This window comes from Miniopterus natalensis, chromosome 1 (assembly GCF_054644295.1).
Source record: "Miniopterus natalensis isolate mMinNat1 chromosome 1, mMinNat1.hap1, whole genome shotgun sequence".
NCBI lineage: Eukaryota > Metazoa > Chordata > Mammalia > Chiroptera > Miniopteridae > Miniopterus > Miniopterus natalensis.
Window position 1 is genome coordinate 64,596,941 of NC_142081.1, and position 27,066 is coordinate 64,624,006.

Consider the following 27,066-nt stretch of genomic DNA (forward strand, 5'->3'; position numbering starts at 1 on the left):
TGACAGGTCCTCTTCGCTACAGTTAACTACCTGAGCGCTAAGACTTGAGCGTCACCATCAGTCCTCCACACACGGACCTTTTTCCGTAGCCGAAATTTCCACCCCAGGCCCTGGGGTAAGGTCACTAAAATGAGCGTTTGTGAATCCTGACTTCACTTGTACCAGCTCGGGTTCCGTAGAAGTGGTCTCTCCGCAGGAGGGCCTTGGGCTTCGGCCGAGTTCCGATAAAAAATGAGACTGAGGTGTCTATCACATTTCCCCGAATAGATTCTCAGGCGCAGGCCAAGTGTATTTAAGTACTCTTTATAAAGTTTTCCCCTCTAAAAAGTATGGCTATGAAGGAGCAAGTGGAACTTGTATTTCTTTTCATGCTTTTTAAATTTTTTTCCGCCACACCCTTCGTGGTCTCCCCTTTGCCCACACGTCGCTAGACAGGCAGCGTCTGGCCACCCTCCGAGGTCCTCATTTTGAAAAACGGAGCGGGCCAATCAGCGTGCGGAGCGCTGTTTGGCGCTGCCGTTTGAGCCTGGGCTGGAACTGAGGGTGGGGCGGCCGCAGTGGCCCGGAGCGTCTGCACCGGCGGCGGGGCGGAGGCATGGGGAGAGCGTTTTGGCTTCCTTGAGCGCACCGGGATATGCAGGCGGAGGGCCGAAGGCAGGCTAATGGGGGAGGGCAGGAGCAGCCTGTGAAACGGGGTGACGGTGGTGACCAGCCCGGGCGGGGACCGGGACTGGAAGAGGCGCCTGAGTAGCCGGCTGGTCCGGCAGCCTGGGGCGGGGAGGGGTGCAGGGACCGAGGCGAACATTCAGCTGACCCCGCCGGGGCAGGAGGGGCGAGAAGGGCCGTCTTTACAGTTGGGAGAGAGACGAGGGCAGAGTCAGGTTTGGAGGAAAGGGGCAGTGGCCGGAAGTGGTGAGGAGCCGGTAACGGGCGTTGGTACCGGGAACCGCAAGGCTCTGGGAGAAAGGAGGTCTGTGGAGGTAGCCGAAAGGATCGTGCGACATGAAAGAAGGTCGGTGTGAGTGAAGGAAAGGTGGGGTGTGGCCAGATCAAAGGGTTAGGAGAAGACGGTTGGTGGACGTGGAGAGAGGAACTAGGGAAAAGCCGTGGACGTGGCTGGGGGCCGGGGCCGGAGCTGTGCCAGACGGGGCCGGAAGGCAGCGGAGCCGAGCGCAAACCTGAGAGTGTTCGGAACTTGGAAGACTTGGTGGCGAACGAGGATCAGGACTCAGAGCCGGCCTCGGGGAGGGGGCGACGTCTCCGGAATGTGGGATCGGAGGCTGGTGAGGCTGGCCTTGCTGCAGCAGCTTCGGGCTGTCTACGGCATTAAGGTCAAGGGTGGCCGTGGGCAGTGCGATCGCAGGAGGCAGGAAACAGCAGCCGCGGAAACAGTGGTAAGTTCTGGGGAAGATTTAGATTGGGGGGGGGGGGGGGGGGGAGTGCATCCTGTACCATCACTACCAAGTCATGCTAAAAGGTCCATTCTGTATGGATCCAAAAGAGAATGTGGTTAAGTGGGTCTCAGTCAATCCAAGTGGCCAACGGCTGAAATATAAAGAATGACAGTTTTTTTAATTCTTTACAAGGCCTTTTGGTCGTTGAGAGAGTTGCAGGATTTTTTTCAGCCTCAGCAGCTTGAGATTTTGAGGTTGATAATTGGGGGGCATATAGCTGTCCTGTGCATTTTGTAGGATGTTTAGCTGCATCTCTGACTTCTACCCACAGGATTTCCATTTAGCATTCTACCCATTAGCATTTCCCGTTGTGACATTTGAAAAACTGTTTCCAGGCGCCTTTCCTTTTGCCCTTCCCCCAGACTTGTTACCTTTGCCTTTCTTTCTCCTAAGCTCAAACGGCCCATCTTTTGCTTCTGTAACTTGTTTCCTGAGACTAGGAAGCCCAGCGGGCTCACTTCTCCTACCTCTGACTTTCTAAATAAATTTTCTTTTATAATTTGGGGAAAAAATCTTCTCCCTGATAGTGCCAGTTTATTGTATTTTGAGCAAGTAGCACATGGGAAACGAGACGCTCACTACACCACTGTTGTAGAGTAAGACTTGAAGAGGGACGTGGGGGACCAGTACGTTTTCTAAATGAATCAGTGCATGAGGAGGTGTGACAGAACATTAGAATAGGCTTCAGAGAGTACCTCTATATTCACCAGTTTGAAAAAACACAAACTTGCAGCTTGACTATATCATATTTTGAGATATAAAGCTTTTTTTTTTTTTTTTTCTAATGAGTAAGATGAGAATCCAGAGTGGAATGATTAAAAAGCTGTTGATGATTTTTGGTGGTCAAGGTAAGGGAATTTTGAATGAGATTTTTATATCTCTGCTGTATCATCAAGAATTTCGTTGTGTGCCTGGCTGGTGTTGCTCAGTAGTTAGAGCGTCAGCCTGAGCACCCCAAGGGTCTCGGGTTCGATTCCCAGGCAAGGGCATGCACCTGCAACCCAGGTACTGTCCTACCTGGGTGGAAGGTTGGATCAGCATGCTAAGGGAGGCAACCAATCCACGTGTCTCTCTCACATTGATGTCTGTCTGTCTGTCTCCCTTCTTCCCCCCTCCCTTCCTCTCTCCCCCCCCCCCCACTCTCTCTAAAAATCAATGGAAAAATATCCTCCGGTGAGAATTAACAGAAACACACACACACGAAAGAATTTCATTTTGAAAAATAAAGTAAATGGAATATAAAGCATTTTATTTTAAATTTATTAGCCTAAATTATATGGCACTTTCTAGGTACTTAGGGCTGAAAACTGATAAAACTAAATTTTGTGATTCTTAATAGTTTATAATTTCTGAAAGAAAATATAGTAAGTATTTGGAGAAGGAAACTACTAACAAAAATGATTTGTGCCCTGGCAGGGTGGCTTAGTCGGTTGGCATGTCGTTTTGTACACCAAAAGGTTGCTGGTTCATTCCCATTCAGGGCACATACCTAGGTTGCAGGTTAGATCCCAGGTTGGGGCACTTACAGGAGTCAGCCAATTAATGTTTCTCTCTCTCGTCAATAAAAACATATCCTCCAGTAAGGATTTTTAAAAAAATGATTTATAGACCTCATAAATTCTGGAGAAATTGTTTTTGTTGTTTGCAATTTAGTGGCAACATATCTATTTCTATTTAAAAGGTACAGTGGTTTCTTCTGGTTGTATAACTGGCTTTCCAAGATCTCAAATATAATTGGTTTTGTAAGAATATGAAAGAATTTGTACAGATTTTTTTTCACCTCTTAAGAAAAACTCACATCTGTGTTGAGATTCAGATAGATCTGAGTTTGAATTCTGCTCTACCCCTACTATGTGTGTGATCTTGGACTCTAATTTTCCTAAGTTTCAGTTTCCTACTTTATAAAGTGGGAATGATGGCATCTCTCGAGTTGTTTAAAAAACGTTAAGATATGTCTATAGGACTAGCACAGTGCCTGTCACATGCCACTTAAACTAGTTATAGTTGTTACAATAATAAATGATCTGCATCCTGATTGTCACACAAGAACCACTAATATAATCTAATAAAGAAATACAGAAGATTGTAGTGTTATATGAATGGGATCTAACAAGATAGGTAGTTGTTTGAAAACTAGATTTCTTTAGGTCTGGTGTTGGTTGGCTAATGATAGTTTTGAGCTTTTTAAGAAAAGAACTAGAAATCTTTTAAAAAGCATGCTATTTATTTTATGAGATTAAGCTTTAGTAGTCACCTGTGAAGCCAAGTATTGAGAATAGTGAGATTTAAGGGAGAAAAAACCATCCTGTAATAAAGATAAGTTAAAAATATAAAAACAAACAAAACAAACCCACTCTGAATTCTACTTATGTATGACATTTGTAGACATGTAATCAGCTTCAGCATCTGATTTATTTTTGCACTTTGGTTGCACAGTATCAAGAAAATTCTAGTTTACCCAAACCAAGGGGCTGCCTAGGTTATTTTTTTTAAGTATCTCCTTGAAATGTTAATTGTAACAGCAGCAAATATTCTTTGAATGCTTACTCTGTGTCAGACACTGATATAAATGTTTTACATATTTTAATTCTTTATACACCCATGACTTAGGACCTATGTGAGGATACTGAGGCATAGAGTGTTAATTTTAATTTGATCAAGATCACTTGATAAGTGGAAGAGCCAGTATTTAAAATCTGGTAGTCCTGTACTGCATTGTCTTTTCTGTGTGCCTCAATGAAATGGAGCCACGTGCTTGAAAAAGGACTAGTGAGATTTTGTTAGTCTGTTGACTCATGAACAATACTGAGGAATGGTTTCTTATTGTAAATAAGAAATAAGGTTAAATGAGATACTCTTAAACATAAGTGCATCAAGACCATTCTTGGAGAGCAGATTCATTTAAGCTAAATTAACATTTGGGAGATTAGGTATACCCACTTATTTAATTTTGTATAAGTAGACATATATAGGATTTAACTTATTTTTTAAGTCCAGTGAAAAGCTGCAACTTTCTTAATCAGAGACACATTTTTAAGAAGTTTGAATGCATGCACAAAAATAGTGGCAAGGTGTGTACAAGCATGCAAGTTAACCGACATACAAGTTTACTCTTGGGATCTTCAATATATTAAATTTTGAATGTAAGTAATACCTTTGAATGTGACTATTTAAAATGGTTTTCAAAGTAGTTAAATTAAATTTGAATTAAATGTTTGCAGAATCCCTTTGTTGGGTACCTCACAACATAGTTTGAGTAGCACTTTTCCATGGAGTGTGGAAAAGATAATCAGATCTAAAAATAACCACCACTTCCGGTATCATTTTAGGAAGTATACCCAATGAATGATAGGAATTACCATTATCAGTCAACTTAGCCTTTTGTTCAAATTAGTATTTATAAGGTGACAGAAGGAAGGTATAAAGTCAAGGTCAGTATTTATAAGGTTACTGAAGGAACAGGTAGTATTTTGAGGGAAATGGCAGTGTTTTGGGACATAACCTGTTTAAGAATTTCCTGATGAAGCACTAACTGGAAACCAATGGAATTTACTACATTGCTTGAGGACTCTGATTTTATATTTGCCCTCATTATACTCAGCACCTAGCATGTTACTTTTCACCAAATATACTTGAAATAATTGTTTTCTTTGTTTTGACTGATAGTTTATTTCTGCCATCTTTTTTCAAATTTGCCTATTGTTTAAGAAAATTTATATTATGCTTAATATTTGTGTTAGAGTAACTAAATTTGTCATTTTAGGGTAAAATATTTGGAGTACCTTTTAATGCATTGCCCCATTCTGTTGTACCAGAATATGGACACATTCCAAGGTAAGCAAAGTTTGAAATGAAGAATAAATATTTCAAAGTGGTGTTTGAGCATTTAAAAATAGTCGATTGACTCACATTTGTTTTGAACTAGCAGATGATTTCATTTCTCATTAGTAACAAAATTTTTTTTTAAACTTTTATGTATTTTAACTTTTTAATTTCTATTCAATCCCAGGAAGGTTTAGTAATGAATAGATGTTAAAAAAACAAATTATTTTTGTTCTTTCAAATTAGAGATTGCAGATCTATACCAATTCTTTTGCCACAATTCTGATTATATTCAGTAATATACTGAATTACCAATTCAGCTAAAGTATTGATATTTTTGTTTATTTTAGAAAAGTTGAATAAAAGAACATGCTAAGATATTAGAGTACTTGTGAATATAAATTATGTAACTCTTGACTTTTCTATGTTGCTTACTATTTACAAATAATATTTTGGACTAACTGCATCAGAAATTACTAGGTAAGTCTATATCTTAAGAAAATAGTTTAAACACATATAAAGAAACTGTTTTAGTTCTTTCTAATTATTTTGCCCTCTGTCCAAAGTAGGATTTGTTCTGGCTACTTTAGTCCAGTAACCTAGGTTTTTAATTGATGCATTGTCCAAAAGCATTTATTGAACACCTCGCTGCCTTAGAACCATTTTCCCTCAGCCTATAGGTGTAGATTCACAATCTTCATAAGGTAACCACTTACTATTTTTTTTTTAAATAACCTGCAAAAGGTTTGTTTATAATGATTTTCAACATTTAGAATTGCAAAGTCATATTCCCAATAATAATGACTACAACTTTCTTTGCATGCTTAAAAACCCCCACACTATTCTGTCAGTTACCCTTTGTGATCGATGTTCACCCACTGTGTTCCAATGCAGCTTATCTGTTGCTTACAGTTGACATCCATTCTAATTTGTTGGTACCAGCTGTTAACTAAGCATCTAAAGCTAACATTGATTGTAAAAATTGAGCACGCACCTTTAAATATGAAAATGATTGTAAGGACTGGGATACATCTGATTTCTCTGAGAGGTAATGTTAGATTGAGAAAAAAAACTTTGCCTTCTTTTTGGGCACATGCAGTAGATGGTAGATATTTTAAGCTGTGTATGCTGTGCAACATCACACATGGAGAGAGAATGAAGAAAAGAAGGCCTTAAACAGAGCCATGGGTCATCCTAGCATGTAGAGGTCTGGCAGAAAAAGAGGATCCAGAAAAGCAATTTGAGAAGAAGCAGTCAGAGTCAGCAGGAAAACCAGAGGAGTGAAAAAGTATTTTCAAAATGAGCTGGGAGTAGTCAAGTGTATTAAATGCTGGTAGGACATGCAAGAATGGAGAAAATGAATTTGGCAAGGCAGAGGCCATTGGTGACTGGTGAGAGCTGTTTTGTTGGAGTAATGAGGATGAGAGTCTGATTAGAAAGGGTAGAGGAGAGACTGGAATATGAAGTAGAGTAGAGGCAATGCAAAAGACAAATCCTGTGCTCTGAGTGAAAGAGAAATACAGGATTGAGAAGGATGTGGAATTGAGTGGACTCATTGAAGTTAGCATGGGTAAAATGGTGGGTCCTAGAGAGGAATTTAGGAAGCAACTAACCTTGTATCACAGATTAAAAAGATTTGTGGTATCACAGCTTCTAAAAGTTCTGGTCTGCTCATGTATTTTGGCAGAATAATAGGATTTAGAAAGATGTATTTCTGGCCACCTGAAAAGATTTCTCTCTTTCAGTTTTCTTGTTGATGCTTGCACATCCCTAGAAGAACACATTCATACGGAAGGGCTTTTTAGGAAATCAGGATCTGTTATTCGTCTAAAAGCACTAAAGGTAAGCATATTCTTGAACTGTCACTTTTATTTTGTGCCATTTTTTTGGTGTGGTTTTTACAATTGAACTATTTAGAAGTACTGCATGAATTATTAACAGAAATTGAATTTGCAAATAGCTTTTTTTTCATGGCAGAAGAACCTTTTTCAAAAGAAAGTATATCATTTATATAATGCGCTGCTTTTCCCCCCCCCAGTTTTTTGAGGTGTAATTCACAAATACATTTAAGATGTACAACTTGATTATTTAAATTTACTTATACATTGTGAAATCACCACAATCAAGCTGTTTACATAATGCTTTGAAAGTTTAGAGTAGTTTCAAATTCATGGTCCTTGTTCCTATAAATGAAAACAAAAATTAGATTTTATATTCACCTTCTAAAAAAGAGTGATATATCGTAAAACAAGAGTTAAGAGAAATTTATTAAAGAAAGCTCTTTAGAATATAAGAAAGGATATTTTATTTGCAGTATACTCCTAAGCCCCCAAATACTCAAGATTATTTTATCTATTTCAGAATAAACTGGATCATGGTGAAAATGGCCTGTCTTCAGCACTTCCTTGTGATATTGCAGGACTTCTTAAGCTGTTTTTTAGGGAATTGCCAGAGCCCATTCTCCCAGTCGATTTGCATGACGCACTTTTCAAAGCTCAGCAGTTAGGAACAGAGGAGAAGAATAAAGCTACATTGTTGCTCTCTTGTCTTGTGCCTGACCACACTATTGATATATTAAGATACTTCTTTAACTTCCTCAGGAATGTTTCTCTTAGGTAAGTAGTAATTAAGAGTCTTAGGAAATGAAAGTTTAATTTCTCAACTAGCTGGATTTACTCATAGATAATTTTCATTTGGAGGGAAAAGTTTTCTGAAAAATATATATTTCCTTACTATAAGAAGTCTACTGTGTATAATTTAAGAAACAATATATCTGAGAGACAGCAAGATGGTGGCGTAGGTAACAGTGATACCCGCTGCCTACCACAACCACATCAAAATTATAACTAAAATACAGAACAACCATCATTCAGAACCTCCTGAAATCTAGCTGAACAGAAGTCCTACAATGAGGGAACTGAAGAGTCACATTGAGACCAAGACAGCAGATAGGCACCATATCTGAATCTCCAGCAACCTGACTCACACCTTTGGCTCCGCCTGGGTGATTCCTGGAGACCCTGCCCCTCCCTACTTGCAAGCTCATCCAAGCCATTTCCAGTGGCTTTTCTCTGCACGTGGCCTCTCTAGCCCCATGCTTAGGACTTTCCTAAAATCCCTCAAACAAGCAGCAACTTGCCTCAGTGTGCCACACACCTCTCGATAAGTGGCCCCTGGCCTGGCATTAGTGGCAGCCTGCATTGGTTCATAGCTTGGCCTCTCCTGGACAAGCCAAGCCCAGCACAAGTAACAGCCAACTACGGTTTGCTGTGTAGCTCATGCTGGGTGGCCCTGGGCAAGGCACTGGCACAGACTGACTTTGCACCTACCAGGAGGCCCCAGAGACAGTGCACCTGGTGGTTAGCCTCAACCATGCTGGATTACAACCCTACCACATCCACAAGCGACACGCTTAAGGGGCGTACTCGGTGAACACCAAAGCTCCACTGAAGTAAATCCTGCTCTATAGGGGAGTCCCCAGCACAGCAGCTCTAAAGCTGTAGCTGCAGTTGGTCCACACAGCCAGTTGGTCTGGGGGGGGGGGGGTCAGTTCCTCCCAGTGACACTAACAGCAACCAAGGCTCAACTACAACAGGACAGTGCACAGAGCACACACAGGGGAGCACTTAGAAGGCCCAGCTCGGGTGACTGGGGAAGCTGAGCCACTGGACCCTGCAGGACACCTACTACACAAAGCCACTCTACAAATTCCAGGAGACATAGCAGCTCTACCTAATACATAGAAACAAACACCAGGAAGCAGCCAAAATATGGAGGCAAAGAAACATGACACAAAGGGAAGAACAGTAGAAATCTCCAGAAAAGGAACTAAATGAAATAGAGCTAAGTAAGCTACTAGATACAGAGTTCAGAATAATGGTTATAAGGATGCTCAAGGATCTTAGTAAGACTATTAAGAAACTAGTGACGTCATCAGTGAAATAATGAAGTACCAGTCAGAAATGAAGGCTACACGAACTGAAATGAATAATTTACAGGGAATCAACAGTAGAGTAGAGGACACTGAGAATCAAATCAGCAATTTGGAACACGAGGAAACAAAAAAACACCCAACCAGAAGAGCAGAAAGAAAAAAGAATCCAGAAATATGAAGCTAGTGTCTCTGGGACAACTTCAAGCGGCCCATCATTCGTATTATTGGGGTGCCAGAAGGAGAAGAAAGAGCAAGAAATTGAAAACCTATTTGAAAAAATGACAGAAAACTTCCCCTACCTGGGGAAAGAAAGAGACAAGTCCAATAATCACAGACAGTCCCAAACAAAAGGAACTCCAAGAGGCCCACAGCAAGACACATTATAATTAAAATGCCAAAGGTTAAAGACAAAGAGAAAATCTTAGAAGCAGCAAGAGAGAAGCATTTAGTTACCTACCGAGAGGCACCCATACAACTGTCAGTTGATTTCTCAACAGAAACTGCAGGCCAGAAGGGAGTGGCAAGAAATAGTCAAGGTGATGAAAAGCAAGAACCTACAACCAAGATTACTCTACCCAGCAAAGCTATCATTTAGAACTGAAGGTTCAGATAAAGAGCTTCACGGATAAGAAAAAGCTAAAGGAGTTCATCACCACCAAACCAGTACAAAATGAAATGTTGAAGGGTCTTCTTTAAGAAGAAGCTAATGAACAAAAGAAACTGACAAACTAAATAGACCCAGAGACATTGAAACATGCAACAGACGGTCATATCTCAGAGGGGTGGGAGGTGGGAAGAGATTAACCAAAGAAGTTAATATGTATATATGCATAACCCTTGGACACAGACAATAAAGGGGTGAAGGCCTGAGGAGAGGGTCAATGAGGGAGGAAAAATGATACCTATAATACTTCCAACAATAAAGATAAATTTTTAAAAAACCAAAACAGTATACCAAATGATTTACTACTTCTTTGCTGTCTTACAGTGATCATTGTGAATGCCCGAATGGCTTCTTGGTGCTCGTTGGATTCTTTGTCCACTGAATGATTTCAGATTACTGTGTTTTTAAAATATTTGTGATTTGCTTTTCAAATTTGTCTCTTCTCCCTGCTGTCGGTGAGCCTACTTGTTCTAGACATACTTCCTGCCTTCTAATACTTCAGATTTTCTGTGTGTGGATTTGAAAATTACACATGTTCAGTTTGTGTGGAAAAACAAAGTGTGGGCTCTATGTTTACATGATTTTGATGATGTGTATTTAAGCGCACACAAGCCATTTATTGCTGGTTCTGCCTTACTCCAAGCCGATCATGTAGATGACTAGATGAAGGGTAACGGTATTGTGACTTATGTCTGACTGGTAAAGTAAGAGGTCTTCAAAATATATTTAATACTGTATTTTAACTTTATTTTTATGATTGGCACTATCACATAAAACCATTTTTTCATTTAAGGTCCAGTGAGAATAAGATGGATAGCAACAATCTTGGAGTGATATTTGCACCAAACCTTCTTCAGACTGTTGAAGGACATGAAAAGATGTCTGCCAACACAGAAAAAAAGCTACGGTTACAGGCTGCCGTAGTACAGACTTTGATTGATTATGCATCAGATATTGGTAAGATGTAGTTGCATTATTAAGTAAGGGGATTTGTTTAAATGAGGGAAATCCCAGCTTCCAAGTGAACTGTGAAGACAACTGTTAGAAAGTTGGTGTATTCTACTTAAACATTTCAAGGGGGGGCAGGTAGAGGAAAGATCTTAATTGTGAACATTTTCCTTTAGGGCATGTTCCAGATTTTATCCTAGAAAAGATACCGCCTATGTTGGGTATTGATGGTCTCTGTGCTACTCCATCATTGGGAGGCTTTGAAGAAGGTGAATGTGAAACTCCTGGTGACTGTAAGAAAAAGCGAAGACAAAGTGTAGGAGGTAAGTAGAAGTGACATTCTGTTTTATGGAGGTATAGCAGTTTGCTTTACCTGATACACCTTTGAACATAAAGAAGCAGAAGCTATAGTATATGCCTTATTGGTGCTTATAGCATAGTTGGAAAGGCCTGGCTGGTGTTGCTCAGTGGATAGAGCATCAGCCTGCACACCAAAGGGTCTCAGGTTCAATTCATGGTCAAGGGCACGTACCTGGGTTGCAGGTTCAATCCCCAGCCCCAGTCGGGGTGCATGTTCTGGAGGCAACCAATTGGTGTGTCTCTCTGACATCAATGTTTCTCCCTCCTGCCCTTCCACTCTATCAAAGTCAATGGAAAAATATCTTCAGGTGAGGATTAACAAAAAAGAAAAGAAAAGCATGTGAAAAGTAAAAGTAACAGTATAATCTAAGATTTAAGTACTAGATCTTTAGCACAAACAAAATGTGTTCAAATGAGAAAAGTTCTTGGGGTTATAATGATCAGGACTCTTCAAATAGGTCAAACTGAACCTCCTTGAAGAATAGGTAGAATGTAAGGGGGGTTGGGTGGAGGGTCAGAATACTTGTATCCTATTCTAGATGAGAAGGATGCTATGAAAAATGATTTCTGTAAGGAAGAAGTAATCAGTGTCTGTAAAAAGGTCAGTGTGACTTGATTGAATTGTCCATTATTAGGATTAGGATGATATTATGGTAAGCTTAATATCAGGCTGAAGAATTAGAACATTAAGCTGAGTATTGGAGAACCATTGAAGGTTTTTGAGAAGAGACGTAACATGATTAAAATATTTTAGAAAGTTGTCTGGTTTGAAGAATTGAGACTTGGAGGTAGGGAGAGTAGTCAGAAATGTGAGGCAATAATCCAGATGTGAGATCATGATTTGAAAATGAGATGAATTAGTTAGAAATATGAATTAAATAATGAAGGAACATAACCTAGGAAGAGTCATAAAGACCCAGAGTTCCGTCTTGGTGAAATCAATTGTAAGACTTCTTATCTCCTTGATGAAGTCTGTGGCCATACCTCCTCTAATTGTCTTAGAAAGTTTATCTTTTGAGTATCAGAACCAATTGTTATTAACCCATTTCTTTTTTAACTATTGGTTTATATGGTATTACCTTCTGTTTCTTTGCTTCCTGTAGAGATTTCTCTTATGCCTTTTGCATCAGTTTCATAGGGCTACTGTAACAAAGTACCACAAACTGGGTGGCTTAAAACAAAACTTGAGTACAACTGCAAGGACCATAATTGCAAATCAGGTCACATTCACAAGTACTGGGAGTTAGGACTTAAATATCTTGGAGGACACAGTTCAACCCATTAAACTTCTTCCTGCCCCAAATGTAGCTATTACCAGACACAGATTATCTTGATTATCTTAGCTCCCTTTATGATTTCATTCACTCCAGTAGTTTCAGTTATCTCATCTAATTAGATGAACACTGGATCTCTATCATTCACTGTTATTTCTCAAATGTCAGTTCCACTTTATTTTTTTTAACAGTTCATACAAATTCTTTAATAACAATTTTCCTATTTAACCATGTCAGTTCCACTTTCATAAGAGCCTACTAGGCAGACACCTTCACTTCTGCTTTTCCTTGGTGCTTTAAGCTCAGCATTTTGAAATGATCATCTTTACCTTAAACTGATTCCGTTTGAATTCCTTTTCCTATTAACAGCGCTACCACTCTATAGTCACTCGGGCTCTAAGCCATTGGTGCCTGACTCTTTACTATCTATATTCTCACCGTTTTCAGGTTCTGTAAGATTCTGTCTGCAGTGTTACTGCCTCTTTACTGTAAGAATCTCCTTGGTTTTTGTGCCTCCTCTTTGAATCTGTCCTGATAGTGCTGTCAAAGCTGACATTAGTCTTTTTTTTGGAAATTTTTTTGTTTCTTAAATCCTCACCCGAGGATATTTTTTCCATTGCTTTTCTGAGAGAGAGAGAGAGAGAGAGAGAGAGAGAGAGAAAGAAACATCGATATGAGAGAGACACATCAATTGGTTGTCTCCTGCATGGGCCCGGATTCGGGCCAGGGATCAAGTCCGAAACTGAGGTATGTGCCCTTAGCCTGAATCAAATCTCAGACTCTTCTGTCCTTGGGCTGATGCTCTAACCACTGAGTAAACTAGCTAGGGCAAAGTTCGAATTCTTGATGTATAACTAATCATGTGTCTCACACACATACCCTGCAGAAGCTTTCATTGATAAATACTGCTATTTATAGCCTGATATTAAAGGTATTTCACAGGATTGCTTTAGCATGTTTTTTGTACTGTTTCCTGATTCTTCTTTAATGCAATCTATACTATAGTCAAACTGTATTCTGTATTGTTTTCTAGACACTGTTCTTTTGCATATATTGTTTATTGATACAATATTTTACTTCCATTTACTCCTGCTATTCAAAGTATATCCAGGTGTCAAAATTCAGCCTAAATGTCTTGTCAAGCAAGCTTCCCACTCCCTTTCTTTGTTGGGGAAATCTCTTTTCTCTTCCTATATTCTAGTTTTCACCTGGTTTTATATGTAGTGCTTGTGCATGGCTGTCTTACCTAATTATATTTAATGCTCTTTTAAGGTAGACACCATGTTTTATACATCATTGTATCCACCCCGATGTTGTTTTTTTTTTTTTTACTGAATAGGCATTAACCACTGAATGAATACAGTAAGTCCAGTTACTGATATTTGGCTTAAATCTAGAGGTACTTTATTTATTCAAGCAGGTTATGATAGCATTTGTCAAGTATCATGAAATACATCAATTTCATTAGCAATTTGAAACTGTTTAGGAGGTCTAGACCGTCAGTGTTTATTTTTTATATTATAGCTAGCTTTCTTTCTTTTCTTTTTTTTAATATCAGACTTTGAAATCCCACAAACATCAGTGCAATCTGATTGCAGTTGCTTTGAAGAATTTTTTTACTTCTTTTTAAATTGTGGAAAAATATAACAAAATTTACTATCGTAACCATTTTTAAGTGTACACTTCAGTAGTGTCCAGTACATTCACATTGTGCAACCAATCTCTGGAACTTTTATTTTGCTGTTGTATGAGTTAGGTACTCTACCTTAATTTTATGCTAGATATGACAATTCTCAATAATTGTATTGTCCCAGAATCTACACAGAATTCCATGAGCAAACTCTTAAAGTAAGCAAGGGGAATTTGGTCTATCATAATTTTCCCATTCTTGCCTGTGTATGTGAGCCTGTGTGCTTCTCTGCATTGTCTTTGTGCTAACGGATGTGGTTTATGGACACTGATGCAGTGCTGAGCTGATTTAATTAATGTAATGCCCTTCTTAGTGTGGTACTTCCTGAATCATATAGTAAGCTCATGAGACTATTAAAGGGATTGGGATGTAATTTTTCCCTTTCTCTAGAGAGATGGTCTGTACTTTCAGTGTGGCTCATTATGTAGTTAGGACGGTTTCAGATTATGGCAGGAAGAGTTTGTCTTTTCATACCCCTGATTTTGCTGTGCTGGTCTAATTGTGTTATCTGCTGTGGCTGAATCTGTTGTTCTGTTGTTTCTTCTGCTCTGCCTCTCATTTCTCTTCTTTTCCTTTCTTTTTCCTTTCCCATATTAAACTTGTTTACCTGCCCAGGTTTCACGAAGGCTGGCTTGGTTAGCCATTGCCTTTGAGTTAGAGCATTGCCTATTTTTGGCTCTGCATTGAGGTTTTCAGTATTCTCCTCTGGTTTGTACGTATTTCACCTGAGGATATAAGATTTCTCAATACATACGTGGGCTATAGCTGAGCTTGAATTTAAATAACTATTTTGAATGATATTTGGTGATTAACATATTTAAAAGACTTTTGCATTTCATTGTGACTGAAAATTAGGGGTATGTTTTTGCATGAAAGTATTCCTGTTGAAGTCACAATTTCCATATAGCTAAATCCAGTGTATATGTTTTGGCCTCCATTGAGCATCTGACCACTTGACTGTCCTTTCCTTCCTGATATTTTTTTTTTTTCCTATTTTGTATGTTTATTTTTGTAATATTACTCTTTCATGGGTTGTTGGGGTTTTTTTTGCCTCTTTAAGCCATTTATTCTGTCTCATTTTTCTGGATTTTGTTTTTTCTGACCACCTCTTAAATGTTCCATTCTTCCATACTTGATCTTCTTACTTTTTGCCCACTTTTTAAATTATCTCATTCACTGTCATTTTTAAAAACTACCATTTCTAGGCTAATGACTCCCAAATCTACTTCTCCAGGCTGGATCTTTCCACAAAAGGATTTATATCCATCTAAGTGTCTCATAGACCTGTGTAAGTCTTCCTTTCATAATTTTCTTTTTTTTTTTGGTGGCACCATTGTGCACTCACTCATCAGTACCAGAATTTTGTATATTCTCACTTACTCTGTCCTCATCCCCACATTTCACTGCTCACCAAATCTTGTAACTTTGATTTCCTAAATACCTTTATTCCTGCTTCCATTTTCCACTGTTCCTGTCTCTGCTCAGATCTTCATTTCTTGTCTGGCTAATTTCCACTCTTCCTTCAGGTCTCAAGTACCACTTCTCAGGGACACCTTTGACTCCTCGGGTATAAATCTGTTGTTACATTTGTACTTCAAGCTACTTAACCCATTTGTCATTATGTACTTAGTATTTCCTTAGTGTATTTATTGTTTGTTTCCTCTCTGAGAATAAGTTCCATAAAGGCAAAGACTATGTTTTGGTCACTGTTGTATCTCTAATGCTAGTGTGGTGCTTGACACATTGTAGGAACAAATTAAATACTTGTTGAATGACTTAGTAACATACTTAGAAGAACCTTCAGCTAGTTTGCCTGACTACAAGGAGGCTTGCTGCCTTAGGTCTGTCTTTCACACTGCTGCCAGAGAAATTCTTCTAAAATGCGGATCAGATCATTTTTCTCCCTTTTGCCTTTGGAGAAGTTCAAGTTTTTCAAAATGACACACAAATCCTCTTCTTCCTAATATAGAAGGCTTATCTCTTACCATATCCACTGCTCACTGTTTGCTCCAGCAGTATCAAACTACAGGTTTCCAGTATACATAAACCCTGTGTTTTCTTACATGCCTTTGCATATGCTATTCACCTTGCCTCAAATCACCACCTAATCCTTCGGAACCCAGGCCAGATTTTACTTACCTTGCAAAGCTTTTTCTCTTGTTGTGACTTCCTCCTCTCTTCCTCAACAGGTAAGCTCCTCTGCCATATTCTTTCTGTACATCATAAATTTTTTTTTACATTTTATTTGGTGTTATATATCTTTTTTTGAGAGAGAGAGGAGTATAAGTGGAATGGCAGAAAAATACATCATTTAGTTTTTTCCCTACTTTTAAATAATTCCTTTTAAATAACTTTAAATGACTTAAAAACATACAAGTTGATGCAAACTTAGATGCTAGAAGACCATAAATATCATAAGAATTATTGGTGAAATTTAGGTAAACGTTATCTATTTTATGATTATATATGCCTTGCATTTCAGATTTTGTCAGTGGAGCACTAAATAAACTTAAATATAACAGAACACCCTCTGTTACACCTCATCAAGAAAGAATCGGTAGGTATTATATATTTGTTTAAATGAAAATTTCTGCATTATTTTGGTTTAATCAAATCCAGTATTATTTTCAGTGGAGATACTGTACAATAATAATACTATGCTGTGACTTGCTAATTACTTTGGATATAATGAACCCAAAATTATAGGTAAGAATTTCTTTTATTATATTTTTAATCTTCTAATCATGCTTTTCTGTTGCTTTTAAGTTAGATGTTGTTGAACATGTGAAAATAACTCAGTCTTATTCTTGTCTTTTAGTATGTGTTCCAATTTTTTTATCTTGGTTTGCTTGTGGCTGAAATTATTTAGCCCAGTAACAGACAATATAATCATTTTTTTTTTACTTTCCAGATTGAATAAATTAACTGGTTAATACTCAGTTATAATGGAAAGCAAAAATAGTACTTAGATCGGTTTTTGTTTTAACTCCTTCCCTATGTCTTTAATGTGAATTATATGCATCTTTTAGTTTATTTGATTTAAGTTAGTACTGTTTTAAGATTCTTGCCTCTTTACAACTTCCCTATTATTTTATGGAATTGCATGGTATTAATTTCATAACATGTTTGATAATATAAACATACCACTCCATTCTTTGTTTAGCCCTAAGTAATAGCTTTATAAGAATAAGTTTATAAAGCTTTTTTAATTTTATCAGCATTGTGGAAGAAACAATAAATTTTGGGGTTTTTTTTGTTTTTTTTCCAGCCCAGCTATGTGAATCACCAGTGATTCTTACACCAAGTGCTAAGCGCAAGCTGCCAGTAGATTCTTCTCATGGGTGCTCAAGTAAGAAAAGGAAGTCCATCAAGCACAATTTTAACTTTGAGTTGTTGCCAAGTAACCTCTTCAGTACCAGTTCTACACCAGTAACAGGTAGCAAATATAATTTATATAATTGAGTTGTAAACATTAACATGAGTGCCTATTCTGGGCAAAGTGCTGCTTTATAATAATACCACCCTTGAGGAGCCAGAGCTTTATTTTTTTATCAAATTTGAATTTTTATAAAGTCCCCTAAATTTTAAAATAGACTGGTCAGTATAATTGACTTGTGTTTTATGGCCATGCCCATTGAAAGTTATGAGAAATAACTTGGAGGGAGAGCCTGGGCTTCTGTGGACAGCATCGGTGCTCATGCTCTATGTGATTGGACGTCCTGAATTCTACTTTAGCTACTTCTGGATCTATAGCTAGAGCTATATTGCTGTCTTCTGTTGAGTTGAGGCTGCCAAAAGTTTGATCATCTCTGAATCCAGAGTGGGGGTATTACCATTGGAGTAACTATTGTGGGTTGCATTTTCGGGGAGGCGGTAATGTCTTTAATGTTTTATGCTCAATTAGCTTTTATAAAAGCTTTGAAAAGTTTTTTATACTGTTTCTTGTAGCACGGTTTCCAGATCCCTTACAGCCCAGCCATTTTCTTCCAAATGAACTACAAGTTTCTAACGTGGCCAACCAGAGCCTCCAGAGAACAGTATAATTTAATCATGCCAATTTGCATACCAGATTTTTGTTAGTGTGGTCTTAGGTTGAGTTGGCTTCTTCAGCATGTGTAGAATACAGTTGACTCATATTAACCTGACAGTCAACCCAAAATGGAATGAAACCATAACTAAGCCTGGGGTCTTCCATCATATTTGTCTCACATTTAGTTAAAATGTAAGTGAGCTCTAATTCTTTTAGATTTTTATTGGTTTCTGACCATGTTGAGTTCCATTTTGAATTCATTAGCTGGGTTATGAGATCTTCTCAAAGGCCTTTTGTTTCTATTATCTAAAAGGTTATATTTTCCTTGCTTGTTTTATTAAAAATAGAACAGAATAGCGATTTGTTCTCTGTGGTCCTTCACAGGCTCTCTATGGTTCATTAAAGTGTAATGATAAGAACTCTGAGGCTGTGTTTGTAACTTTTCAGTAACTTTGTTTTATTTTGTTTTGCTTTGTTTTTTAAATCCTCACCTGAGGATATTTTTTCCATTGCTTTTCAGAGAGAGTGGGAGCAGGGAGAGAGAGAAAGCCTCCCGCATGAGCCCCAACTGGGGCCAGGGATCAAGCCTGCAACCTAGGTACATGCCTTTGGCTGGAATCAAATCCAGGACCCTTCAGTCTGTAGGCCAATGCTCTAAGCACTGTGCCAAACTGGCCAGGGCTTTGTTTTTTTGAAATTTAAAGGTTTTTCGACTCTGGAGGACTCTTTCCAAATGGCACATTTAAAGTGTGGTTCTACCTGTCTTTGTTTATTGACATTATAGCATCTTCCCAAGGATGATCCTGTTGATTCCTTTTCTCTAAGCTTCCCCAAGATAGGTTAAACATTCTTGTGCTATTGTAATATTAGTATGAGCCTGCTTAATCAGTGATTTTTTTCTTAATACAAAATTAAATTAAGTTCAACAGCAGTAAACCTGTTATTTTAACTCACGTGTTTTTTTTTTAAACCGTACTTTCTCAGGCACAATTCAATAAATCCCATCTGCAAAATGCTTTTTTTAATGTAGAAAGGTAACAATATTAATCTAAAATCCACGAGTTACCTATGTATAATTTCTTTCTTATATGTGTGATAACTTTGCATCATGCCGTATTTTCTGGCTATGCCTCGTGATCACTGCAGCCCTAGAATAAAGCTTTCTATGTCACATTTGATATATTTGCCCCCCAAATTTTCCTTAGCCAAATGCACCCCAAGGTAACTGTAATAGTTGTATTATTTTCTGTTTTTATAATTGAAAAAACATGGATGTGTCTGGGGACCCATGTGAATTCTTTATTAATACCAATGACTAGTTAACAGGGTTCATGTTTGTGGAGTGTATCCTGGGCATGATTCAAATATAAGTCAAATGTATATGGAGCTTTTGTTCATAACTATTTTACTTTTTTCCTAATTTCTTTCATAGTCAGTTTCATGATATTGTGTTAAATAACTTGGATCAAAGTGAGCTGTTGTAACCACCAGCTTTTAGCATGGAACATGGTAGTAGCCAAGTGGTTAGGCATGTGTTATAGATAATTTTTTGAGAGAAATATTGGACAAATTATACTCAAGTGAGATGGACAGCAGTTGGCTAGGAGGTGCATGCTGAATACTCAGAATCTAAATTGTTTTTTCAATAGTTAGTAATAGTATATGTTAATATTATGTATCAGGTACTGTGCTGGACATTTTATACATATTACAGTAATACTTAATATTTGCGATAGAGATCCATTTTCAGAACCTAACTCCATTTAGTAAGTGGTAAGACAATCTGTCTCAGTCTCAAAAGCTTGTCTTTCTCCAATCTGCAACAGTGCCCACTCCTCCCTTGTATTCCTAAACGAATTTAAAGCAAAACTCCAACGTGAAAGCAGTGGTTAATCTGACTTTTCATTGGCATCTAAAAAGTAGAAAATTTATATATATACATATATATATATATTTTTAGTTGAGTTGGGTTATTTGACCCCTGAAATTTTTTATTTTTTATTTTTATATCTTTATTGATTTCAGAGAGAGGGCAGCAGAGGGAGAGAGAGATAGAAACACCAATGATGAGAGAGTCACTGGGGATGGAGCCCGCAATCTGGGCATGTGCCCTGACCGGGAATTGAACCTCAATCTCCTGGATCCTAGGTTGATGCTCAACTGCTGAGCCACGCCCAGCCGGGCGACCCCTGAAATTTTAAAGCAGAATTATGATTTTTGTTGTGGCTTAGGAGTAGAAATTAAGACTTTAAGTCTAATCGCTATTAATAGTTTATATATTGAAAAAGAAAATAAGTATGTGCTATATTACATGGGATTATTTTTATAGTTCACTTTGATACAAGCCCAGAAGGGTCATCTCAGAGTTCACACTCTCCTGTAGCCATCAGTGGAAATCATTTGATCAGTACAGATGTGCCACGGCGAAGCGAAAGGATTGCAAGCAAAAAACTCTGCAGGTAATTTATCCAGGATATTTTGTTTTCATTGGGTAAATGTTTTGTGTATATAGCTAATAAAATATTTTGTCTTTATATGGGGAATCATAATTTTTAAAAATTGTCTTTCCCTTATCAATCAGTTGTCCTTTATATTTTCTCCAGAAAAAGATTCCTAATTTGAGTTGTTTGCTTGTTTAAAATCCTACTTCATATTGATGTGTATAATTTTTAAATTTCTAGTTCATTTAAAAAGCTAGTTTATTCTAATGATTCTGGTTTATGTGACTAAATAACTCTTGTGATAGATAGGAAAAATAATTTTTATGTGCACATGCAATGTGTTATATATGGTATCTTAAAACTTAACTGACTTTAGAAAGTTATTACCTTGTTGAATTACTAGCACTATGATTTGCTCTGGACATTCTCAAATTTCATTTTGCAAAAATTTCTAGCTTTTTTGCTATAAACTGACATTTTAAATTCCACTCTTTTTAGGGTGGAATCAGGAAAAGCAGGCTGCTTCTCTCCTAAAATCAGTCGTAAAGAAAAAGTTCGAAGATCTCTTCGTTTGAAATTTAGTCTTGGGAAAAGTAACAAAGATGTTGTAAGTGTCTTTTACCATTTCATGATGTTCATCTTAGCATAAAGCTGTAGGCTTGATGCTGAAAGACCCTGTCAACCCTGCCTGCCCTCCAGCTATTTTCCCATACTCTACTCTATACCAAACTCTTATTTACACTTGCCTATCTCTAGTTCCTCCTTTTCTACTCTGCTTAAATCGACTCCAGTGAGGCTGTCATCCTCGACATTCATGGCACCTGTTCTCATCAAAGTCACCCATGAATTCATCGTCACTCAAGCCACTGGACAAGTATCAGTCCTTGTTTGACTTGACCCACCAGCAACATTTGACCCTGCTGATCACTTGCTCCTCTTCAGTATGCTTTCTTTCCTTGCTCCAAGGACAATTACTCTCATGGTTTTCTTCCTTCTTTGCTGGTTACTGTTCTAATTCTTTTGCACTAGTGCCCAAAGCATCACCCCTGGACTTGTCTGTTCTCTCTCCACTCACTCAAAGGGGATCATCAGTTTTAAACATCATATATTACTTGAGACTTCCAAGTTTATATCTCCAGCCTAGAATGCTCTCCTAAACAACTTGGCTATTTCTTAGCATCTGCCTACTTGACCTCCCTATTTGGATGTCGATCTGGTAGGTACCTTGGGTGTAACCTGTCCCAAATAGAGCTCTGGCATGCATTTCTTCACTATTTCTATTTCTCTACTCCTCCCACTTTCCCCTAACCATGCTTCCACCTGCAACTCTTCACCATCTCAGTTATGGTAGCTCATTCTTCCAGTCACTTAGGCCACAAACCATGTAGGCATTCTTGACTCCTCACTTTCTCTTGCATATCCTGTCTACACCATTAGGGAATCCTGTCTAATTTCTGTTTTCACTAGTACTTCATTTTTAACTTTCTCTAATTCCTGTCACCTCAAATTTGGATTACTGCAGTAAACTACTACTAGTAGGTCTACCTGATTCTACCTTGCTGCAGTACCCTAGCCAAAATTATCCTTTTAAAATCCAAGTTAAGTCTTGTCATTTTTTTGTTCAGAACCCTCCATTGACTCCTCATTTCACTCTGAAAAAAAGTTAAATTCTTCCTGGCTGGCGTGGGTCAGCAGTTGAGCATCGACCTACGATCCAGGAGATCGCAGTTCTATTCCTGGTCAGGGCACATGCCCTGGTTTTGGGCTCAATCCCCAGTGGGGGTGCATGCAGGAAGCAGCCAACCAATGACTGTCTCATCATTGATGTTTCTACCTCTCTCCCTTACTCCCTCTGAAATCAATAAAGACATATTAAAAAAAAAAAAGTTCTTCCATTGACTGCAGTCCTGCACATGACCTGCTCCCAGCCTCCCTCTCTGAGCCCTCCTCCTGCCATTGCCCCTTGCTCACTCAGCTTCCTCCACTGTATCCTTGCTGTTGGTCAAATGTGCCAGACCTGGCTTTAGCCTTAGGGACTGCACTGGCACTTTCCGCTCCCTGAACTGTTTTTCCCTTTATACGTTCATGACTCTCACCCTCATTTTTCTTTACTTACAAATCATCTTATTATTATCACTCTGTTCAAAGTTACACCCTGACCCTTTACCACTTCATGTCCTTCTTGCCCTACTTTACTTTTCTCTATAGCACTTTTCATCTTTTGTATTATATGTTATACAATATAACTGACTGATTATTTTTTCTGATCTAAATTTCTCCACCTAGAATATAAATGCCATGAAGGTAAGATTTTGGCCTTGGGGTATTTTCTTGTTTGTTTTTCTTTTTTCTTTCACTGTTGTGAATACGCCCTGGCACAGACTCATCATAATTTTTTTTTTTTTTTTTCAGTTAATATGTGAGGCTCTTTTTTATTTTGGATCATAAAATATCAACTAATATCCAAGTCAAATGCTTACAGTTTTTATCAGCATGCATGCAAATATATTTGTGTTTGCTATAAAATTCTCAATCATATATACCATTTTTAATTAGCTGTAGATGATTTTTGATAACTACAAAAAATTTACTTTGTCTTAATATTTTGAAAATTAACTGGTTTATTCTTTAACCAAAATGTTTCAATTTTTCTTCTGTACAGAATGGGTGTTCTGGTGTCAATAGACATGAAAATGTTGGTCGACGACTTGCAAATCAACAAAGTTTAAAAAATGGGATTGAATCTATAAAAACAGGTCTGCTTTTTAGCCCAGATATTGACAAAAGGTTAACAAAGAAAGGTAAAGGTACATTTACATGCCTACTTTAGTTGCTTTTTAAAATAAAAATTTTCCAGCTTTATTGAGATATAATGTACACATAACATTTAGTTGCTTTTTTCTTTTTTTAGAGAGTGGAAGGGAGGGGAGGGAGGGGGAGTGAGAAACATTGATGTGAGAGAGACACATCAATCGGTTGCTTTCTGCATGTACCCCAACCAGGTCTGGGGATGGAACCTGCAACCCAGCTATGTGCCTCTTGACCGGTAATTGAACCCATGACCCTTTGGTGCATGGGCTAATGCTCTAACCACGGAGCACACCAGCCAGGGCTAGTTGCTTTTTTAATGATAAAATATATTAAAGTAGTTTACTCTTCTAGAAATTTAAAATTCATGTTTGAATAAAAATATTTGAATTGCACTGTATTTTTCTGTGGACAACTGGAGGATACTTACAAATATGAAAATGATATTTAAAAATCATTTTTTAATACAAATCTTTAATTTATTAGAATTAAGTACTTAGTACTTTTATTTACCATGTATTTGGATAATATTTCAGAACTAGGTCAAATATAAATGATTAAAAACCCTGAACTGCTTTATTTTAGGTTCAAAAAAGATCAGTAAGTCTGAGGAACACTTATTAACCCCAGAGCGACTAGATGGAACAAGCTACCGAATGTCCTGGACAGGACCTAGTAATTCAAGTTTTCAAGAAATAGGAGCAAATGAAGCTTCTCCAACAGAGGGAAATCTTGAGGTGGAAAACTCTTCTTTGGAGACTGATATTATGGTGGAAAAGTCATCTATTAATTCATATGAACTCACTCCTTCTACTGTACACAATGATACTAGTAACAACGTAACTAGAAGCTCTCTTAGTGGGGATGAAAATAACTTGAGTACAGAGACTTTGGTGAAAATTCAGAAAGCATTTTCTGAATCTGGAAGTAAGCTTCATGTGTTGATAAATCACAGGCAGTCTTCAATTACTGATGTGGCAAAAGTAAAATTAAATGAAGCATCTTTTATGGCATATAGCCCAGGGGAAAATCTATTTGAAACTAATGATTTGACTGTGACGCAATCAAATGACCATCACACTAGTAAAAGTGAAAATAGTTTTTCAGAAAGAGACTTCTCACTACATCAAGCTCAGAAGTTAGATAGAGAAGCAACTATAAAATGTTACTCAACTGCATTGAAGATGGAACATGACGAAAGCATTCATTCAGATATACCTAATGATTACTTAAGCAAGCAAGACTTGCCCAGTGATGAACAAATGAAAACACAACAGTCTCCAAGGGATAAACTAAATACTAAATTAAAAGAAAAGAATATGATTGACGAGAACTTACCGAAATGCACAGCTTCTAGGGAGGATGCAGCTAACACCTCTTCCTCAGAGCAGATTATGTGTAACACAACCAGCTTGTCAAATCCTAGGCCCGTGAGAATGGTTACACAGCAGCCACTGGTGGAAATATGTGATACAAGGGTTTCTGAACGTTTACAAGTAACAGAGCATAGAAAGGTTTCAGACCATATACAGTGGTTTAATAAGCTTTCTTTAAATGAACCAAATAGGACAAAAGTTAAATCGCCTCTTAAGCTTCAGCGCACGCCTGTCCGTCAGTCTGTGAGAAGAATTAATTCTTTGTTGGAGTATAACAGACAACCTGTCAGGCGCAAATTGGCACACCTTGGTGATACTGCTTCTCCTCTGGTTAAATCAGTGAGCTGTGACAGTGCTCTTCCCTCTTGTATAGAAAGTACCTCAAAAGATTCCTCAATTTCATGTACCCAATCAGGCCCTAAAGAACAGAAGTCTACATCATACGAACAGTCAAATGTTGATGCAGTTTCAAAATCAAGCATGGAATTAACTTCTAAATCTTTCTCACAAGTGAAAAGGCACCCAGACTCCATGAATGCTCCTCTTGGGTCAACCAGAGCTTATAAGCAGAAAGTGCTATCTGATGGCCAAATTAAGGGTCCCTTGGAGGATCTGACAAATTACGACATATTAAAACCTGTTGTAAATAACAACACAGGCTTTTCTCCTGGGGTAAATAACAGGAGACCGTCAGAAAAAGAAAGGGTCTGGTATAAAGGTTCTCCCAAAAATCCTATTGGAAAAGTTCAACTGCTACCAACAAGTAAACCCATAGACTTGTAATTGGTAAATGTTATACTTGTCATTAATGTAAATAAAATTAGCAGTTGGTGATGTGCTTGCCAGGCAATCTACATGTTCATTTGTAGCTCAGGATGATTGTTACATGGTAGATTTTTAATTTCACTGCACAGGCAACTTGGATTCTTGTGCTTGTATAAATGACTACTTTGTTTTCCTTAATTATGGCAATATTTAAAACTTTAATTTTATTGTGATCTCTTAAAACAGGCTACACTTTACTTTTTAAGAGAAATTGTTGACTGGGTTTATAAGAAACTAATTTTTGAAAATTGTATGAATTTTATTAAGTGTGATAGGAAGAGTAGAATGAGTTGTGTCTATTTCCTGTTACTCCTAAGTCAGATAAGGTTTCTACAAGAAATATCTAACATATAAAGGGAATAGATAAGCTTTGCAAAGCTTATTTCTTGAATTACATTAATGTTTATTGTCTTTACCCAAATCCCTAGAAATTAACTTGTTTCAGTAGCATCTTACTCCTTTATTCTGAGTTGGGGCAAAGCAGTTAGGTTTCTGTTGCCTGTAGATGCAGACAGGGTGTTCACCTGGAATAATGGCTAAAGTAGAATGATGACCCGAAGCTCACATAGTCCGATGCTGTAGGAGTAACTGATGACTTTTAAGCCATACTATGTTTTTAAAGTTAATTTGCAAAAGTACATTCATACCTGTTTTGTCCAATATAGAGTTTAAAATTGAGGAATAATTAAGCTTGAAAAATTTAATTAAGGTGATTTCTTATATGCAGTTGCTTGGTTCTAGAATTTGAAATAGTTGATGCACCTCTACAGTTATCTTGGGTTCTTATACTTTGGGTTCTTATAAAATCCCATGATGGTTTTGTCTTGTGTGTAAATGTTATTTATTTAGCATAGACATTAAAGGTAACTTGCTGAAAAATGACATGCCTGAGACTCTAATAAAATTCAAAGTACCTTTTAGAATTTAACCCCAAATTGTCAAGCAAATCTATATTTCTATTTTAAATTATTAGAAGTTACAAATCTTTAAGGAAGGAATAATATTAACAATAAAGGATATTCTCCGTTTTAGAGGAAGGAATATGCAGGCAGAATTGACCACCGAATAGTTCTGTAGGTCACTCGGTAGAGTGCCACATTCAGCTGCTCGGGCAGAGGAGGACAGCATCGCACGCCTGCTCAGAGCAACCAGACTTCAGCGTGTGTGAGGCCTTTCAAGTCATCACATGTTTGCTTTACCAAATTCTGCTTGATAGCAGCACATCTTTCATGTCAAAGCTATTTCCTATGTATATTCATTACCTAGGAATCAACCCTTTTCTCAGAACTAGTACATATTTGACTTAGATGAAGACTGTAAAAATTTGTAGATATAAATATCATGTTTGTCTGACATCCAAAGGTGTGTAGTGTTTACTGGGTATGCACTTTGGTGTTTATGTATTTCTCTAGTAGTAGAGATAGAAACTTCATAAAGTCA

General features: G+C 37.8%; 1 protein-coding gene across 2 annotated transcripts; it reads left to right on the plus strand.

Moving 5' to 3' along the window:
- Positions 1–913: 913 nt before the first annotated feature.
- On the plus strand, positions 914–26,508 carry ARHGAP11A (Rho GTPase activating protein 11A). 2 transcript variants are annotated; one of them, XM_016220426.2, is made up of 12 exons: positions 914–1,394; positions 5,218–5,288; positions 7,022–7,118; positions 7,638–7,891; positions 10,668–10,831; positions 10,999–11,145; positions 16,629–16,703; positions 17,415–17,582; positions 20,506–20,635; positions 21,116–21,224; positions 23,280–23,424; positions 24,011–26,508. In XM_016220426.2, the coding sequence occupies exons 1-12, from the start codon at positions 1,266–1,268 to the stop codon at positions 25,582–25,584; spliced, it is 3,063 nt and encodes a 1,020-aa protein (XP_016075912.2). In that variant the 5' UTR covers positions 914–1,265; the 3' UTR covers positions 25,585–26,508. The 2 variants fall into 2 exon arrangements, with proteins under 2 accessions (XP_016075912.2, XP_016075913.2); XM_016220427.2 differs by having other exon boundaries at positions 915–1,394; positions 23,280–23,418.
- Positions 26,509–27,066: the final 558 nt, after the last annotated feature.

Excerpts from the sequence above, each read along its gene's own strand:
- ARHGAP11A (XM_016220426.2), top strand. The coding sequence starts at position 1,266 with ATGTGGGATCGGAGGCTGGTGAGGCTGGCCTTGCTGCAGCAGCTTCGG. Across the intron at positions 7,892-10,667 it reads CTCAGGAATGTTTCTCTTAG|GTCCAGTGAGAATAAGATGG; the intron begins GTAAGTAGTAAT and ends TTTTCATTTAAG. Across the intron at positions 17,583-20,505 it reads CAGTTCTACACCAGTAACAG|TTCACTTTGATACAAGCCCA; the intron begins GTAGCAAATATA and ends TTATTTTTATAG.